Source organism: Schistocerca americana, chromosome 5 (assembly GCF_021461395.2).
Source record: "Schistocerca americana isolate TAMUIC-IGC-003095 chromosome 5, iqSchAmer2.1, whole genome shotgun sequence".
Lineage (NCBI taxonomy): Eukaryota > Metazoa > Arthropoda > Insecta > Orthoptera > Acrididae > Schistocerca > Schistocerca americana.
The window spans coordinates 441987411-442005453 of NC_060123.1; the positions used below are offsets into that span (position 1 = coordinate 441987411).

The 18043-nt window shown below is 39.1% G+C and overlaps 1 protein-coding gene across 1 annotated transcript in view; it reads left to right on the top strand.

The window, feature by feature from the left end:
* The first annotated feature begins 6709 nt into the window (after positions 1 to 6709).
* Positions 6710 to 18043, top strand: part of LOC124615985 (nucleolar protein 9) — a 55663-nt gene continuing 44329 nt past the window's right edge. Inside the window, exons 1-2 of the mRNA XM_047144194.1 lie at positions 6710 to 6921; positions 7002 to 7228. Coding sequence (XP_047000150.1) covers positions 6744 to 6921; positions 7002 to 7228 — 405 coding nt within the window. The 5' untranslated portion in view covers positions 6710 to 6743. The remainder of the gene's footprint in view (positions 6922 to 7001; positions 7229 to 18043) is intronic.

An 18043-nucleotide genomic window follows, 5' to 3' on the forward strand; every position in this document is an offset into this window, starting at 1 on the left:
GATATGTAATAAGGCTTTCCTCATGCATCAATGTACTCAAATCCATTGATCGGCTCTCAGTAGTAGGCAGTGTGCTCATTTTTCTACAAGTACAGTCTGCTTCTAGTTTTGAATTTCTTGTATGCATTAGTGGTTGTAGTAATAAAGGTTGGCTACCATGGCATGATTTATCATAAATTGCAACAGGGTTTGCTGGCAAACCTTGTGAATTACTCTGATTTATAACATGGCCAGTGGTCAAATGTTGTGGTCTATTCTGCACTGCCACACTATCAGTTGGCAAATGTTCAATTTTGGTTTCCCCACCAGGACAGGATTCTTAATTACTCTAAGTTTCGATTGTCTAGATTAAAAACTCTGGCTACCTCCATTTGTACTTTTTTTTCACTTTGGTTTGTATTTGACCTTAATTCTTTCTATGGCAGTAGCCAGCGTTTTAAAACTAGTTTCTAAGTTACTGATTTCACTCTGAATGTCATTTACTTTGGTGGGAATGTTTGCTAACACCTTGATCGTGTCTTTAACTACGTTTATCTCTCCCTTAAAGTGTGCTGACAATGCTTTATCCCTGTTCATTAACACTTGGTTAATATTTTGAACAATTTCTTTCTCCCACTGTATAAAGACCCTATTCATTTGTTCTAAGAATATCTTTCCTGTTCTTTTAATTAACGTTACTTTTCTTTAAGGGCTTCTTCTTCCCTATGTCGCTTTTTTTAAAGCCTTTGCTTCTAAATGCTGCTGCTCTTTAAGAGCTTCTTCTTCCCTATGTTGCTTTTCTATCAACTCTAATTTCTGAAATAACAGGGCTAATATATTACCATCTGGCAATGGCATAACTTGAGCATTGCTGGGTCCTGCCCTTTGCCTGGTGAAATTACTATCAGTTGCTTCTAAGGCTTTCACAACAAATTAAAATCCCCAAAAATATTATGTAACTAACACAAGAAATAATCACTATAACTAAATCTGTGTTTGTGTAACAAGAAAATGTTTGATACTGCTACTTCTTATGGCTGGAGTGATTTTGACTGAAATGCTGTAAAAATTTTGTATCACACCAACAGATCTTACTTGTATGCTGTTATAGTGGGACAATATTTGCATTTGTTCCTACCTTTAGCTGACAGGCGACGTTGTCGGTGAAACAGGACTGTGCACTGCTTACAAATTCCCAAATGAGATCATATAGCACTTCAGATTCAGTTTGTTTAGAAAATTACCATAATATTGCAGGTGTCAGTTTGATATTTACAACAGTATTTTGTACGTTCTATGTTGGTACACGAAAAAGCAAACAAAGCAAGCATTAACACTTTACAGTGGCAATCTTCACACACAAAAATACACTGCTTTCAATAAGTACAATTACAATATTTGTACTCTGGCCCCACGTGGCAGGGTACCAATGTGCTGGGTTTTATTCTGTTTTTTTAAAGTTGTTATGGTGGTGTGTACATGTTATTATAAAACTTATGAAAATGTAGCAGCAAGGATAACAGTATTATTTAAAAGAAATAAACAATCTCTTATAACTCTTATTTATGTGCTACTGAGCCCAACTATAATGAATTATTCTGCCATACCTTATCACTACAAATAAATATTGAAATGCTGTTTCATTAATTCAGTAAGTAACATTAAAATGTATGCACCAAATAATTAATGCATCACACCACAACCTCGTCCCATAACAACATTGGTGTCGTATTTTTTTTTTTAAATCACTGATAAATTACTCTGAGAAAAATAAATCTTACACACAGCCTCAAAAATTATTTCATTTACGTAAAGTCTATGATTGTTCTATTTTTATTTTGTTTTCACTGTTAAGATAGAAAAATAATAAATTCCTGTGGTTCTTGTCTTCAGAGTTCAAATATTGTAATATCGATCGAAAGAATTAATTTCTGATTATCTCTGCAGTTTGAAATTCCCACTCCGTACACTCACATAAAACACAATCTTGGCTGGGTATTCTTACCAACGCAATTTTCCACAGAAAATCAATAACATCAACCTTTACCTTTATGCTGGATTAAATATCAGAATCCTACACCGTTCTGACTGCTCACAATATCAGTATTATTTCACCAGTTACCAATAATTAAGTATCACCATACCAGGCGCTATTGGCCACTTTGCTGTTTACTGTGGGCACAAAACTTAAAAACATTCATAGCGGTTATCTACTTACAAATAAAAGTCCATACACTAGAATTCCATTTAGTAAATTGTACGTTATATTTTAGTTTACTTGTACCTCTTTCAACACAATTATTTTTTTACTGTATTTAAAAGAACAGACCTCAGCTTAATCTTTGATCTCAGCCGTTTCATACATCATGGAGAACAGTAGAAGAAAAATACTTTCACAGACAGTACAATAGCAATACATTCTTTTAGTGATATTATCTTGCATTGTGCGATTATTCTTTGTACAAAACTGTTCATAAAAACAATAAAACATATTGTTGTTAGAAATTATTTACATTTACACAATGAAAGAATAAGTCTTTTCTTTATCAGTTTTCACATATAGGGCTGAAAGTCATTTCTGGAAAAATGATTATCACTTCATAAATCTCGAGCGCTGTTGAATAGACTGGTGACACAAAATATTGGTGTTGAGATTATAGAGACTATTTTTCACAGATGCTAGAGGACATTCCTCTGCTGACTAGGAGGAACCTGTGGTACCAACATGATGGCTGTCAAGCCCATAGTGCACAGCTTGTCTTCACTAGTTGTTTTCAAATCGTTAAAGTGGATGCAAGGGACCTGTACCTTGTCTGATCTGGTCACTGGATTTGATGCCTCTTGACTTTTTTTTTGTGAGGAAAGCTGAAAGACCATGTCTGCAAAGACATACCAACTACAGATGATGATATGCAACGAGGTATTACTGAGCCTGTTTGGATACCTCCACTGAAATGCTAACATGTCTGCAGCAGTCATTTATACCTGACTGGAAGCATGTATTGCTGCTACCAGTGATCATTTTGAACACAACCTGTAATGGTCAGTTGTCCCATTACTGGTCGGAATCCACATAACTAGTGTTTGCACTTGTGGTGTTCTTTAGTCTGTGGTGCCACAGGAACAAACACCATTGAATTTCTAATTGACCCTATTTTTAGTATGTTGATGGCAATAGTCATTGTTCCTTTTGAAAAAGTGTGTGTTTGCACAGAATGTATTTTTACAACCTGTTGTTGGCTAACAATCCGAGCCCCTGACTACCAATCCACTCTGTGAAAACCGTATATCAACAACAATTTCCATTTCTGAAATATTTGCAGTGCAAGTTTTGGGTGAATCACTCTGTGTAACAATTACAATATTGGGTGAACAGATCTTACTAACACGTTAAGCACTTCGTATTTTTTTCCAGCTTATCACAGTGCAGCCCATTCAAGTTAACTGTCGTGCAGGTCCTCTCATCACCTTTCAGTACAGGTGTCTGACTATGCAAAACTGTATGTTTTTGGTACCCATAAACAGATTTACCTCTCATCAACTTTGCATTATTTTTATTTTAAACTTTCAGTGTTTGAACATAAACCGTTTCTTGACATTATGAACAATAATTTTTAATGCATGCTCCTTTGTTATAAAATTTACTATCATGACTATCCACATAACACTACATTGAGAAACATAGCTAATTTGCAGAAACTGCCTTTTTTAACGTATGGTTCTGCATCAAACATTTGTCTCTACGAGGAGGAACTGCACAAAATTTGCAAATGTATCTTGTTTCACTTCTTTCCTTGTGGCAGCACAGATAGTATAGTTTCTGGTACAAAATTTCTTTTTTCCTCTGTCTGAAGTGGACACAGTTTCACACTGCTTCATGACATCCGACAATGTTGTGCTCTTCCTGTTTCACTAGGGGATGGACTGGACACATTTCTCCCTGGTCCAGAGATCATCATTGGTAATTTAGCTTTTCGCCAACAAGTGAAGAAGCGCCTTATACTTTTTTCTCTGAATTCAGGGTATCATAAATCTAAACAAATTGAAAAGTCTACAGTTTATTTGATAACACATGCCTTTTTCGTACATTTCATCAATTTCGCTAGAAAAGGATAGCTTGAAAGGTATTGGTCCACACAATCACCTAGTTTCATATGGACATTGTACTGATTTACACACAAAGGCTTCATTCAATATGTTCTCTCTGGTTTTTCTATTTTTCTTTCCTGTGTTTACAACAGAAGCGCTATGAATTGTTGATATCATTCTGATATTCCGCTTGTCTTTTCTTACGAGGAGAAGAATGTCTGTTTTTCTACAGAAAACCATTCTTGATGCTTTGGCTTCCAGAGTTTGTGGTAAAATTCTGTTCATCCTACTAGTAACACAGACTTTGTTTTTCAGTAGTAACTCTGCAGCAGGGGTACTGTTATGTATGATTATTATCCTGAATGTATGGTGCCACATACCAAGATAAAGGCCAAGAACTGAGAGAACTTCTTCCAGTTTCGCCTCTTCACTAGAGTAAACACTTACATTGCAGATACAGCCTGTGTCATTCTCGCACACTATCCTAACAAGCAAACTGTACCTTGTAATCTTTGGAGGGTTGAGTGTTCGAAGCCTCAGGCGACCTGTCCATGGTGTCATCACCTCTTCCAGAGACTACTGTTACTCTGGTTGTAAAATTCCTGAGTTTACTGAGGAAATTATCCAGGAGAGGGTGAACTTTAAACAGCTATTGTTCCATTATAGTGCCAGTATATCCAAATCTTTTCAAATCTATTGCACACATAGTCTGTGAAAATATTGGTGTAGCTATTAAAGGGTATATTAACCAATAATCTTTCTGTGTATCTTTTCTTGTTTGTCCCATTAGAAGAATAAGGCCAAGGAATTTCTTCGTGTCTCTTTCTGTAAAAGGAGTCCAGTGCAGTGATTTAGGCAACATTTTACACTTCCCTGAGATTTAATCATGGCAGGTGCTCACCTCCTTGTAAAACAATTCGCCGGCTGCTGTGATCGAGCAGTTCTAGGCGCTTCAGTCTGGAACTGCCCTGCTGCTACAGTCGCAGGTTCGAATCCTGCATCGGGCATGGATGTGTGTGATGTCCTTGGGTTAGTTAGGTTTAAGTAGCTCTACGTCCTGGGGACTGATGACCCCAGATGTTAAGTCCCTTAGCTCTTAGAGCCATCTGAACCATTTTTTTTCTTTTGTAAAACAAGTCATCACCAAACAGCAGTCTAATCACAGAAGCTACAGAGTCACATTGCACTGGAAATGTTATGACTCCATTATGACCTTTATGCGGTTGCAAGTGTGGCTGAATGCCAGTTTCACACCAATCATTGCTATAATTATGACAAAGCGAATAGGTAACCTTCATCGTTATTGTCAAAATCACTTGACAACACTCCCACCTTACGATTCTTTACAGGTCCAAAAATGTCACTGTCACTGGAATCGTCCTCAGAATCACAAATGCATTCCCTCACATACCCATCCAGATCTACATTCTCACAGGGAACATCTGAACACTCATCGGCAACCATCCGAAAATATTTCATACTTGTCCATTCCGTTTTCTGAATTGGGCCATTGCAGGAGGATCTTCAAGATGGAAATGGTAACTATCTGAAATGTCAAAATACTGTCACAATGCTAAATCTGCCAATGGTACATGAAGACAAACATGTTTTCTATAATACTCACGATCGTAAAACCCAGCCAGATGAAGTCTATCAGCAGAGTTTATTAAATATAGTAAATAGTTATCTTGTGTCCCGTCCGCAAGAGTTGGCGCACGGAACACACGTAAACTTGAGATTCGTCTGCAATTTGTTAACGAATCTCACAACAGAACAGAAGACAATGATATTTCTACTCTCCTCCGTGGTCCAGGTTGCTAGCGCACACGCTTGGCCTGGGGATAGGCCAATTCGTATGGTGGCGAAAATTTTCACTGTCAGCATTTGGCTGGCGAGGGGAGGTGATGGCGTAAGGTTCATGATCACCAGACTTGTCCTTGTTTAAATACCAAACCCCCGGAAGTGTCTCATGAAGTGAGGCCATGTGACACGTTTGATGATGATTCCTCTGCTGATAGGGACGTTAAGCTTGGCGGGCCCTTGGTGCTACTCACAAGGTGTAGGTTATGTGCTGGCACTGGGTTTCACCCTCTCCCTTCTCTCATCCTCATCATCATTATCACCACCACCACCATCATCATCATCATCAAAAACAGTACGCCCCACAAATACACACACACAAAATACATACATGTGGTATTATATATATTGTAAAGGAGTATGTTGCAAATAAAAAAATGTCCTTTCCCTTCACGGCTTCTTTTAACTGTCTCTGGGCGATTTATTTGTAGGCGCTTTCATAAAACCACCAAGTTGCGACGCCGCAGCATAAGGGACCTCTTGATGGCAGGCGGAAATGTCCAATCGCCGTTGCACCTTGGTTACGCTCTGTGTTCGCATGTCAAACCAGAGTGCGCACAGTGGAAAGATCTTCTCATGCTAACTACCTTAACAGCGTCGTTACACGAACATCCTTCATCTGATTGCGAGGAAGAGATGGGACATTGAGTTAAACAACAATGCGAGTTAATCTTCATGAGACGGTGTTGTCTGCAGGTATCGTGACTTATCGGATCTGTGTAAATCGTTCCTGATAGATCGACGTACTGAAATGATCGATAATACGTGACTTCTACCGCAGCACTCAATCGACTGCTGCCTGCAACTAAAGCGGCATGGACAACAAGACTCGTGGGTTTAAACGCAAGAAGAAGTCGTTTTTAAAAAATGCAAGGAAGTATGGCAAGAAAGGAAAATTTGGTAGAGGAAGTCACATAAATGAAGAAACGTACCAATATTTTCTTAGGGTTTTGGAGCTTGACAAAAGTGGTTTCGACAACGCGGAAGAAAAAAGTGAGTGAACGCATATATAAAGAAAGTTTGTTGACAAACATCATCATGAAGTCTTACACGCATTTTCCTTTGTATTACAGAAATATTTGTGGAAAACGTATTTCAACAGACTGTAGGAGAAGAACTGAATTATTCATACAATCAGGTTGCTTCCAGAGCTCTTGAAAACATTTTGCCTTTTTCAAGTGATGACGTGATTAACAGATTTATTGAGGAATTTGATAAAGAAATAAGAGTCGTTTGTGTTGACCAGTTTGCAAGTCACGTCTTGCAGAAGTTAATTACTGTTGCTGCCGACAGGAATCTGGTAAGTGTGAATGTTTGTCGTGTTTGATTTGCAGTAAACGGTCATGCGAACTGCCGTTTTGCCAAAACAATCCTGTTGCTATAGTAGAAACAAGTACATCCTCAGTATCTATGATACAGTGCAGTGTCGACAAAATGATTTGCATATGGTATCAACAATCCTGAGTTTGTGGTACCTTCTTTTCACACTACAACGTTCACAATATGAAAATTCTATACCTAACAAACTTACAAGACATACACATGTACTTGGTTTTAATGAGTATTTTGTGCATATTATGTCGTAGGGTCTACTATATAACGTAGGCCTACAAAAATGATAAGAGTGAAAAATGCAAAGAAGTCTCCTACAATTTTGTTATGGGGTGAACGGTTAACATTTATTTCAGTAAAAGAATTTTACCAATTAACGTAGTTTCCTTATGAAATACGTATTTTGCAGTAGTTGTTCAAGTTGCAGTGCAACTAACACTCTAGTATTTGTATTATATATCGTAGTTATGAGATGAAGATTGCCCTAAATATTTGAGTCTTAACATGTGTACAATATTGTTTTAGAGAATCTTTAGCTTAATTAACTGTAATGGAAAGACTTTGAATGTGGTGCTGGTTGTGATTGTATGAAGACACCAGTTGTTTATGTAGAGAATGACCACACAAATGACAGATAAAGTAGCTCTCCATATTTTTTCATTATAAACTAAGTTAACACAGAAGTGAGTGAAAATTATTTTTCAATTGGGTCATATGATGTCCCCATCACTCCCCCCCCCCCCCCCCCCTCATATATTTCTATTTCCTTGTATGTAAGTTCGTTTGAATGGCTGGATGCTGTAATTTAATTGTTAAAGGGAACTATAATACAGTTGTTGGGTCAATGGAAACGTCCGATCCCACCTGTCTGCATTGCCCCTTGACATAAGGGTGTTGTGGTGTGTGACATCATGACGGTGTGGAGTTTAGTTTATGAGTGTGTTGTGTTTGTAGATGTCATCTTGTTTTGGTTGGTGGTGTTCTCTGGTGGTGTGTGTATGGTCCACATGTTATATGGTGTGTTGCGCTCATTTGGGAGTCGGTGCTTGAAGTGTGCATTTATCGGTCGTTACTGTTATAAAAGAACGGAAATTAGTTTCAGTGAGTTAAGAATTAAGTTTCCGTTGTGTTTATGTTATTGCGGTGTCATTTGATGTTATTGGTTTGTCATGGGGTAAGTCATTTAATTCAATTTGTGGCTGCTTTTGTTAGGTATGGATATGACTTCTAAGTTAAATAGTGCATGTCTGTGGACTGAAATGGGGGATTGAGATTGGTCGCTTCCGCCATATTGGTGATGTCATGGGTCAGAGCAGACGGGTGGAATCAGACACTTCTGTAATCCCCAGATGTGGCATACCCGTAGTGTTATGGGAAGTACAGAAACGTCCGATCCTACCCGTCGGCTTTGACCCATGACGTCACAAATATGGCGGAAACGACAATTCCAATATGGCAGATATAAAACCGTTGCATACGTATCATAAAGACGAAAATACACAGATAAACAACACACACACAGGTTTCACAAAAAGCCTAATGACTCTAACGGGACAAGCGTGGGAAATTGGGGGTTTTTGGGTGGGGAGAAACTAAATATAAACAAATTTAGCCACCCACCGCCATACAAAACCACGCAAGACGACGAAAAAAATCGACATCACAAAACTCAACAAATACCACAAAACACAATCTTATCTGGAATCGGACACTTCCCTTGACCTATATAGATTTACAGTAGCTCCCGATCCCATAAATTGGGATCAAACACTTCCCTTGACCTATATAGCTTAACAGCATCTCCCGATCCCATCCCCCAATACAAAAATCAAAATACACTGCAAAACATTGCGAACAAACACTTCCCTTGACCTACATATATCTACAGCAGCTCCCGATCCCATAAATTGAGATCGAACACTTCCCTTGACCTATATAGCTAAACAGCAACCCCGGATCCCATCTCCCATTACAAAAATCAACATACTCCACCAAACATTGAGATTGAACACTTCCCTCCAACTATATAGCTCAACAGCAGCTACCAATCCCATGACTAAGGATCGACCACTACCCTTGACCTATGTAACTCAAAAACATCTCCCAATACGAATACCAATACCAACCTTCACAGCCACAAATTTCATTGAAACACTTCCCTACACCCCAATACACAACACATACGCCAAAAACAAAAAAAAAAGGGAACTTACCACAAGAAAGTTCCAGCCCCACAAACTAGATTGGCCACCACAATCACACACACACACACACAAACCAACGAAAAAATACTGAACCAAAAGAAAAACCCAACCCACTCACACCTCAGCCCCCTCCCCCCCCCCACAACCCCAAAATAAAAAACCCACAAACAAAAACCAAATACAACATAAAAAACATCTCAATCACACACTACAACTTAACAAAAACTTCAACAAAATAGATCCTCCACAACTAAAACAAAAAACAAACACACTCCCCCTCCCCCCCCCCCCCCCACCTTAACAAACACTATACAACAAAATAAACCACCCACCCCACCCTGAACCACAGCCACCCACACACCTACCCAGCCCCCCCTAACTAACCACTTTCGGCCTATACATTTTACCCACAGCCCTTAAAAAAACCCGAACAATACAATAGCCCTCTGGGACACTCTTCCACCAACAGTACTCATCTAAATGAGACTGAAGGTTGGAAGAGCGCCTCTTCCCTCTCCCAAGAACTGACTTAACCACCCCCCACATCCCCTCTATTGTATTAGTACAAGCCCCTGTATCATAATTCTTAAACTCTAAACTATGGTTCACTACTAAATGATTAAATCCCCTCTCACCCAACCCCCTATAAGAAGAAAAAGCATCAGAAACTATTGTGGACCCCGGCTCTATATATTCCTCAATTAACCCCACTAATTCAGCCTTCGACCTCCCTTCCACAACCCTAAAAACACATTCGGAACCCCCACCCCCCGGAACAACAGCCCCCCACAGCCAAAGACCAGCCACAGACTTCCCCCTCCCATACTTCCTTTTCCCAAACTGTGACTTGTCCACCTCCACAACCACCCCATGCCCCCCCCCCCCCCCCCCCCAACTTACCCCTGTACTTAATAAATTCCGAACACACTTCACGACAAAAGGAATACCAATCTAAAACAGTCCTCTCACTCACACCAGTCTCATGCGCGCAAAAACTGTGGGGATCTATAACAAAAATAATATGTAACAAGCACAATCTCACGGATGCCCAATCTAGACTTCTCGAACCAGGTACCGCGCCGTATGGAACGCCATATGTCATCTTTACGACAGCGCCACATGTAACCATCCCTGGTCCGAGAGGCCGGAACTTTAACCAATTTCATTGGTTCGCGGCACACGCCGCACTTCACGACTTCGGCAATTAAGCCAAATAGCTGAAGAAATTTAATCAGCTCTATAGCTGTCTCCCCCATCATAGCCCTCAACCGAGCACTACTAATCCGGTCTTTCATATCCATTCCTGAACAAAAAACCACAACCGAATACACTTAATAACAGACTCACCCGACGTACAGCAATCATCATTACATTAACCATCACACAAAACTGTTAACTCACTGATACAAATTCCAATTCCGCTTCAAAATGACGCACGCAGCACTCACCACTGAGCAACAGCAAACTGAGCCCAACACACCAAACAAACGAAAACCATGAACATACCACCAGAGGGCACAACAAACAACAACACAACATCTACAAACACGCCACACTCACAAACCAAACTCCGCGCCGTAGTGACGTCACACACCACAACACCCTTACGTCACGGGTCAAAGCCGACGCGTGAGATCGGATCTTTCTGTTGACCCGTGTTATGTATTTCACTTCTCATATGTATAAAAACTCTTTCTTTTACCAATGAAACAGTTGCAGTATGTTATTGATTAGGTGTTGCAATTAATTTCTGTGTTTCTTTTTCTTAATAATTATTAATGCAGATAACACCCTGATGGAATTGTGAAATTGTTATATACCACTTTGGAATAAAAATGCTGTTGGCTGCTACATAGTGCAGCGAATAATCAGCTAGTTATCAATTGTTGATGCATGTCAGTAATGTGCTTGATTCATGTTTTTATTACTTAACTAGCTGACAAACCTCATATTGCCCAGATATTCATTTTGCCAATTTTCTATGAGAAAAGGAAACAAAAAATGAACTATGTTTGTAATGTAATATAAAAAAAAGAATCTCATGTCTATGTACTTGTGAAAACACCTTTGAAATTATGAAACAGTTTACAAAGAAATATGCATAATGTACTGATACACAAGTACAGCTGCTTTGCGTGTCTACAACACGATTTTGTAAATGTCTCTGACAATACTACTTCATAGCTCTGTAGACAGCTACTGTTTTTGCCAACAGCTGTTTGAGCTTAACATTTAAAAGCTGTCAGAAGCACTGCCAGTTGTCAGCGATTTCCATGCATTGACTTGACTGTAAAAGAGTGCAAGTAGTGAAGGATAAATGTATTAAAACTTCATGCATGATACAACATTTTGGAAATACGGAAGCGTCCGATCCCACCCGTCTGCTTTGACCCATGACGTCACAAATATGGTGGAAACAAAAACAAACACACACACTTTCCACAAGAAGCCTAATGACACTACCGGGACAAGCGCGGGAAATGGGGTGTTTTGGGTGGGGGGGGGGGGGGGGGCAAACTAAATATAAACAAATTTCGATGCCTTGCGTAGCTACAACGTGTAAGTGAAGACAGCCATGCATGAATACCCACCCACCTCCCCAGGGGTCGTAACCCCTGCAACCCATAAAAGATAAAGATGCTTCAGTAGCTGATTAGTGTTTTTTGTCCTTTTTTTTTTTTTTTAAAAATCACACGGGATAGAACGAACAGATCAGAAAGATAAATATAATAAACTAAAACAGAAATTTGAGGAAACAGATAATTAAAATAAGTAATAAGTGTTTTTAAACTAAAAAAAAAATCTCACGAGATAGAACGAACAGATCAGAAAAGTAAATAAAATAAGATAAAGCAGAACTGGAGACAGCCACACTCAAACCAAACTCTGCGCCGTCATGACATCACACATGACAACACCCTTACGTCACGGGTCAAAGCCGACGCGTGGGATCGGACGCTTCTGTCGACCCAACATTGTTCACACATCTCAGTGTTTGATGTCATATCTCTGGAACTGTGTGTCATACAATGATGATGTATTTGCATAGGTGCAGTCAGTGGCATACGTGAATACTGTCTGCAAAATATATTGCAAATAGAATTAGTAGCAAAGAAATAATAAATTTAAACATCATGCATGATGCAGTAGTTTTTCACACATCTCTTTGTTTGCCATCATATCTCATGAAGTATGATAGGCAGTTGGTCCTTATACCAACAACAATTGTTGCCTGACAGTAAGTAATGTGTGTACCAGGTTTGGCTGAAATTGAACTAGTGGTGTTGATGTGAAACACACACACTCACATTTTTGTAAGATGTATCGGCTAACCATTCATAGTGAAAACCACCTGTATTTCTGTTTGTACCAAAGGTACAAGGAATACAGTGGTGTGGCATTTATGTTGCAAAAGAGGTTGTCTATCTTGTTTTATTAGTGTTCGTAACTTGGATATTCCCCCTACCCCCCCACGAAACTTATACATCGATTTCTAGAGACTTACCTTAGAAATGTACCTAATACTTGTCCATTGTATGAGTACCTAATCTGTTAACATTATGCTCACTCACAACACAGTCAACAAATTCACCATTGTTTGCTATTTGATGAGTATATAGGCTAATGGATTTAATAGATAAATTGGACGTACTAATACTGAATGATAGGTTTGTCCTGTTGTAACCCTATGTTACTGCGCACGATACTTATTAAAGCCTGTACTATGGTAAGTTGACGGGCTTCGCCTTATAAGAAAGCATTTTTGGTATATATGTTGACCGCGTGTACCTGAATGGAGGCAAATCAGACTTACACCCACTCAGTAATAACAATGATACGTCAAGCAATTCCGGAGTGCAACCACATGTTATGGCGGACAAGAAACAACACAGCAGATGCTACCAATTTGTTAATAAAACGGTCGCCAGCCTAATTAGGCATTAACTGAGTTTCTTCCCTGTACAAGTTGCTGTACTTTCATACAAAACAACACGTAATAACACTGCATAATATGGTAACTTTTAGAACCAGAAAGTTTACTGAACTAATAATTTCACTTTCTGTACTAATATGAACAAGCCATAAATACACAGCAATACACTATAATGTTTACTACAAACTTCGTACTGTCCATTGATCTGATTAAAATCGGTTATAGGTTACCCTAGAAATAGCACTTTCGAAACACACATACAATGTCAATTTTGAAAAAGGTAAAACACTAATAAATTTTGGTTTTTATATTGACTTTAACTTTGCTGGTCAAATCAGTTCAGTACACTTCAGAATTTAGATGAATAGAAAAGAAAAAAGGGGGGGGGGCCCTGAAACTGTTATGATCACTGTACTGAAATTTTAATTATTGAGATCATGAAGCACTCAAGATTTCCAATATATGATTTACTACTCTTTTTGTCTTATTTCCTGCTCATTTAATTACTATTTTATCTGCCTCAAATAATTAAACTTCATTACTAAACCAATTTCAACATTATCTTCCAACTTTGCCAGACTTATATATTCATTAACAACAAAGTTCTTTAAACATCATTCTAACATAGATAGGTCTGCAGGTAAGTATTATTAACATAAACTTCAAATCTTCATTTCGGGACACTCGGATTGCACAACATGTGAAAAGGACCCTGTCTAGGTTAGTGATGAGGATATTTAAATGATAGGACAGTTCTGGTAAAAGTTAATTTGTTATTGAACAGTCAGGAACAAAAGTAACACTGGTCCACACGAATACAGTACTAAAAGTTTCGACCTGTTCGTGTCGATGAGGCGATTGGCGGGCGGCGAGATGGCGAGGCGCAAAGCACACATACAATCACAGCTATGGCTCTTGATGTATCGGCACTTTGCTTCTTCTTAGCGTCGCAATACTTTTCCATTTAGTGCCTATGGAATATAGCCATGCTGTATAGTCGTCGGAAACGGCACATCCGAGGCTCAATGAAATCACGTTTTCCAGGAGAGCCTCCTCGATCCAGAGCGTGTTTCTCAGACCGATGCCCAACTCCGACTACTACTGCTGAGTCCGTTATGCCGTGCCGCGCCTGTGTGCTTTTTCCCGCGCTCGCCTGCCATCCACCTTTTACCGCTCCCCTACAGACAGGGTATTCACCAAAGGTTTTGCATTCTACATATCCTAATACATTGCCTACGTATGGACCAGGCGCACAATTACATCTTTAACATCTTACAACAGTTTCAACATTTCTTACATTTCCATTTTGTTATAATATTGCTTGCAATTTGACATAAACATTAATATTCACATCGAAAATTGTTTACAGTTTATTTAACATAATGACATGAAAAAAAAAGAAATGAAATCAGAACATCGCTTACACTAATTTATCGAAAATCAGAAGAAAAAATTATTATATGTACAGTTGTTGTTGTTGTTACACGTGCCCCTGTTTCCAGTAAATTTCACTAAGTGCAAATTTGATGGGGACACTAAATTTTATATTTATACAGTGGTTCTGAATCTTTGTGTGAATGTCCCATCAAAAAATTTTATACCACAAACTTCCTTTCACTCACATTATCTAGGTCTATACTTTTTAACATATCAAGAACATTTACTTATCATTTACTTAAGTGCCTTTGGCACAGTCCAACCTCCTATCAGAACATGATTTAAATAGCAAATTACTCATTTTTATTAAATTTCTCAAAGAAATAATTTCAAAATCTGGAACACAAACACTTAACTGCAAAGCAAATACAAATATCTATATACACTATAAGACAATTTGTTGCTGCTTGCATTGAATGGCAGTCCATTTCCTTACTTACAAAAAAAAAACAAAAAACACACTATAATATTTATTAAAATCACTACATCTATTTACTGCCTATTATTCAGATTTGGGCAGTCCATTTCACATCATTTTATCACATCTCCTGCATCACACTTACAATTCTCCTTTAATTATTTATCTGCCCTCTTTGGTGTTTGGCAGTCCTTTAGTTTATGACTCATATACTGCCTATTTTGGTTTTTGGCAGTCCCATCTTTTATTTGGCTTGCAGCATTTGCTATTTCTTTTCAGCGCTGTTCTCCATACATCTTTACATTTACAGTACATTTGGTTATCTGAAATTCACATAAGTACATTAGCACACTGATATTGGTACACATATATTTACAAAGATTAGTTACATTTGGAATAAATTAGTTTCAGCATAAGATACAGCATATTTAAAGCAAATTGCTCTCTGAGAGTACTTAGGTCACTCACTCCTAGGAACATACAGTTTCAGGTCCACAACGTTTCTTACACCTAAAGGTCTTTTGGATTTCGGGTAGATCAGGTAGTAAGCATTATCGTGTGGAACGTTCTGTATTATATACGGTCCATTATAAATATATTTAAATTTGGAAATTTCATGGTTCAGTTCACTAGACTTTTCATGGGTTTTTAAAAGAACATAATCACCAATTTTAAATTTTGAAACTTTCAGATTTTTATCATGTCTTTTAGATCTAGATTCAGCTTTTTGCTTTGCCCTTTTTCTGACTAATTCTTTCTTTTGACTCAACCCCAAACTTGTACAAGGTGGAAACTCTAGTTTTTCCTCAATTAAACTTGTACTTTTGCTGCCTAACAAAATTTCTTCCGGTGGGAACCCAGTAGATTCATGATGTAAGGTGTTCATGACATCCTCAAAGTCCAATACAAATCTGCCCCAGACTCTAAATCATGCCTCTTCCTGTTTTTTCCACAACGCACCTTGGTCGACTGTGACATTGTCCCAAGATACGTTCCTGACCTGTGAACCATTTATATCTGGCGGCTTTTTCGGTTTCTGGAGTTCAAAGTCTTTACTTACTTGAACTCGTTGCAAAATAAACACTGAGTCGTCCGGTGGCTCTTTCTTTCTTTGTTCAGTCTCAACATCTGGATTTTGTTTTGAAACTACGTCATCATTAGGTACAATATCGCAGTTAGCTGTACCCCCATTATTTTCACTAGTACCGAAATATTCGTCATCTGAACTATCGTCAGAATCCGACCATTCTGGATCACTTTCAGGTTTTAACATAAAAGCTTTTCTGAGACAGGCATTAAGTTCTCCCTCTGCATTTTCGTCAGGATTTGATTTTACTTCAATATCCTCTTTTGGCAAAACGGCCTCATTATCAGCTTTACTCACATCCACTGTTACTTCATATTTAATGTGATCCTCGTGGACTTCAGTTATTTTCATGTAATCACCTGCCTCTTCCCCACGGTGCCTTTCGGTAGCAGCTTGTACTGTTGGCGGATCATTAACGGAAGTTACTTCCTCGTCTATGCTCAGGATTTCATCCTCCAATTCCTTCCTATCTTTAACCTTCGTCCTATAGGCAGCACGCGTACTTTGCACAGCGCTATGTACTCTCTCCTCTTCAAATTTGGGCCACGTCACCTTATCGACGTCCCTACTATCTTCTTTTCCACTAACTAACTTCCTTGTCTCACACACCTTCTTAAAATCCTCCCACTCACATTGCTTTAGGCCCTTGTACAGGTCGTCGATCTGCACACTCCAGTCAGTTACTTCTGCTAATTCATTCTCGCCATTTACTTCATTGCTAACCCTGCTAACCGCACCTATCTGTGTATCCGCAGTTTCATCTATTATTTCCTTCGCCACGGAATTACCACTCGTAATGTATTCACCAGTTCTTACGGCAATGTTCGTACCTAATGCTGCCGCATTGCTAGCGGCTTCTCTCTGAACAGCTGCTCCGCTAGGCTGGGCCGTTGCCCTCTGATGCTCCACTCGCCTGTTAACCAGTATCGCTCTGCGCGGCGAAGATGACTCATTCGTGCTCGCACCTGACGCTTGTTTCGCAACAACACGTTGCGTCATTCCACGTCTGTCTCTAACCTGTCTCATAACTTTACTGTCAGTTCGGTAACCTTTCATAAATTGGGGCCGGTATATACTGTCCGCTTCCGTTTGGCCCGCAACGTTCGCGGAAATCAGTTTCCTGCGTCGTTATTATTTAGTGCGGTGTACCCTCTACCGCGACCTAGATAACTTCCTCGGCCTCTGCCTCTTCCTCTCTGTATCATGTTGACGCGAAACCCATCGCCGTCATTTCTCTCGTCATTATTACGGTTATTCCTGTTACTAAATTTTTGATGATTGGCACAACTATCGCGCCAATGGTCTTCGTCTTCGATCCTTTCGAGAAACGCTTGGAAGCTGCGATGATTGCTTCCCACGTATCTCTTCGAATCTTCTGGAAGCTTTTTATATAGCTCCCATATGATTTCCGACTCGTATCTTCTCCCTCTTAAATGCGTCAACTTCCGGTACCAATATTCGCAGAAATCTTTCAAAGAATTCCTGCCCCTGTTATCATGAAGCTTGGCCATGATAAACTCGCGCCACAAATGATCCTGTTTTTGTTCGGACCAATATTCTTCCATAAACTTTTGCTTAAATTCTTCGAACGTCATTCGTTCGGTATTGAAATTAATTCCCCAGCGCTTAGCATCACCTGCTAAGGCGCTAATTACTACGTTTATCTTTTCCTGATCAGACAAGTGTTCAGGAAATATCCTCTC